This window comes from Gadus chalcogrammus, chromosome 3, assembly GCF_026213295.1.
Source record: "Gadus chalcogrammus isolate NIFS_2021 chromosome 3, NIFS_Gcha_1.0, whole genome shotgun sequence".
NCBI classification, from domain to species: Eukaryota; Metazoa; Chordata; class Actinopteri; order Gadiformes; family Gadidae; genus Gadus; species Gadus chalcogrammus.
Window position 1 is genome coordinate 19,347,979 of NC_079414.1, and position 2,500 is coordinate 19,350,478.

Sequence of the window (2,500 nt, forward strand, 5' to 3'; positions counted from 1 at the left end):
CCCAACCCCCCCCCTTCCTCACAGCAGTACTCCTTAACCCAAGCCCCCCCCCACCCCCCCCCCCCCCTCCCACCGACCTGCTCCTCCTGGAAGACGACCCGGCTGAAGTAGTACTGCAGGGACTCGTTGGCATAGTTAATGCACAGCTGCTCGAAGCTGTTCACCTGGAGCTCCTGTTGCGGGGGGGGAGGGGGGGGAGTTTGAGCAGACAGGTGGAGCCATTAGGGGAGGAGGGGGAGCCGGAATGGGATGGAGTGTGCCCCGCGGCGGGGGGGGGGGGGCGCGCCACAGGCCTCACCTCGAAGCCGTAGATGTCCAGTATGGCGATGGAGAGCGCCTCGTTGCGGGGGTACACGCGGCCGTTGATGCGCTCCGTCAGCCAACCGAACAGCAGCGAGTACAGGACCTTGGCAACAGCGTCCCTATGGAGACACACAACATTGTTGCCATGGCAACTGAAAACGGGGTTGCCATGGCAACCCTCCCCCTCCTCCTCCTCCTCTTCCTCCTCCTCTTCCTCCTCCTCCTCCCAATAATAATCCCCCTGCGACGCCACCACCCCCCCCCCCAGAGCCCTCCACAGTCCTTTGTCCTCACACGCCAGTGACAGACTGGGGAGGGAACATCAAAGTGTTGTCAATCTCCAGAATGACTTCTGGAGGGGTGGAGGTGATGGGGACGGAGGTGGTGATGGAGGTGGAGGTGGTGATGGAGGTGGAGGTGGTGATGGAGGTGGAGGTGGTGGTGGTGATGGTGGAGGTGGACATGGTGGTGGTGGATGGGGCGAGGGTGGGCTGTTGGCGGTGGTGGTGGTGCAGATGGTGGAGGTGGAGTTTTTGGTTTGTGGTGGAGACGGTGAGGGAGGTGGAAAGGGTGGTGGAGGTGAGGATGCTGAGGGAGGATTTGATTGGTGCGGAGGTAGTGATGGTGGTGGAGCTGGCAGTGGTGGAGGTGGGGGATTAGGAAAAGTGAGGATGCCAAAAATCCGGCCCCCTTCGGGCAATGTTCACTCCCTCATCCGCTTGCCAATTCTTCGCAGTCCTTGTTCAATAAATGCATTCATTCACTCACTCACCTGGCATCCACAGCACTCTCCACAGTGAGCGGGGTGTAGATCTTCTCCCTCACTGTATCCTGGAAGATGAAAACATGTCTTCTCTGTAGAATCAAATAGTGTGTGTGTGTGTGTGTGTGTGTTTGTGTGTGTGTGTGTGTGTGTGTGTGTGTGTGGGGGGGGGCGTGTGTGTGTGTTTGTTTCTGTGTGTGTGTAATTACCGTCAACTTGAAGGTGACAGCCTTAAGCAGCCCTTCAGGTGAGACCTGCAGTAATTCAGCAACCACCCTGATCTCCTGGGCACTGACTACAGAAGCTACCTCCTGTCCTTCAACCTGCACGCACACAAACACCCAAACAAACACACACACACACACACACACACACACACACACACACACACACACACACACACACACACACACACACACACACACACACATATAGAGACCCCCACACACACAGACACAGACACACACACGCACAAACACCAAACACACACACACACACACACACACACACACACACACACACACACACACACACACACACACACACACACACACACACACACACACAAACACGCACACACACACACAAACACGCACATCCATTATTTGATATTACCATCATACATCATCAGTCATCCGTGACAGTAAATAAATGTGTGTGATTATGCTTTGTTTTGCACTGACAAGACCGCGTTGGTAAACATGTGTATCTCTGTATCTGTGTTCATAAGATAAGCTAAGACGGCACTTTGTTAATCCCAGACGGGATATTAGAGTGCCACAGCAGAATGTTCAAGACTGTAGTAGACACTAAGAAGAGATAACAACTCTGTATTTGAAGGTTTGCGTGTGTGTGCAAGTGTGCAAGTGTTTGTGTGTGTGGGTGTTTGCGTGGGTGTTTGTTAGTGTATCTGTGTGTTTTTGGGAGTACTTATGCATGTGCATGTGTGTATGTAGATGTGTGTGGTGTTTGTGTTTGTGTGTGTGTGTGTCTGTGTGTGTGTGTGTGTGTGTGTGTGTGTGTGTGTGTGTGTGTGTGTGTGTGTGTGTGTGTGTGTGTGTGTGTGTGTGTGTGTGTGTGTGTGTGTGTGTGTGTGTGTGTTTGTGTTATTGGGCCCTTGTTTGTTCATGTGTGAAATGCATGTGTGCTGGGCCTGTTCATGTGTGCATGGTTGCAGCGCATGCTCATACGTGTGCGTTCGTTCATGTGTTTGTTCATGTATGTGTGATTGTGTGAGAGTTTGATTGTGTGCATGTGTGCGTGTGTGTGTGTGTGTGTGTGTGTGTGTGTGTGTGTGTGTGTGTGTGTGTGTGTGTGTGTGTGTGTGTGTGAGACCTGGTGTGTCTGGAAGAACACATTGCCCAGGTGAAGGACTGATGAGAGCAGCCGGTAGATTGCGTTCTGTTCCTCTGCTGTGAAGCACAGGATCTCCAT

At 53.0% G+C, this 2,500-nt stretch overlaps 1 protein-coding gene across 1 annotated transcript in view; it reads right to left on the reverse strand.

Moving 5' to 3' along the window:
- The window catches only part of myo15ab (myosin XVAb), a 48,735-nt gene that overhangs the window by 36,064 nt on the left and 10,171 nt on the right, over positions 1 to 2,500 (reverse strand). The window contains 5 exon segments of the mRNA XM_056587256.1: positions 78 to 173; positions 299 to 422; positions 1,076 to 1,134; positions 1,276 to 1,389; positions 2,402 to 2,500. The exon segment at positions 2,402 to 2,500 is cut by the window's right edge and continues 63 nt beyond it. Coding sequence (XP_056443231.1) covers positions 78 to 173; positions 299 to 422; positions 1,076 to 1,134; positions 1,276 to 1,389; positions 2,402 to 2,500 — 492 coding nt within the window.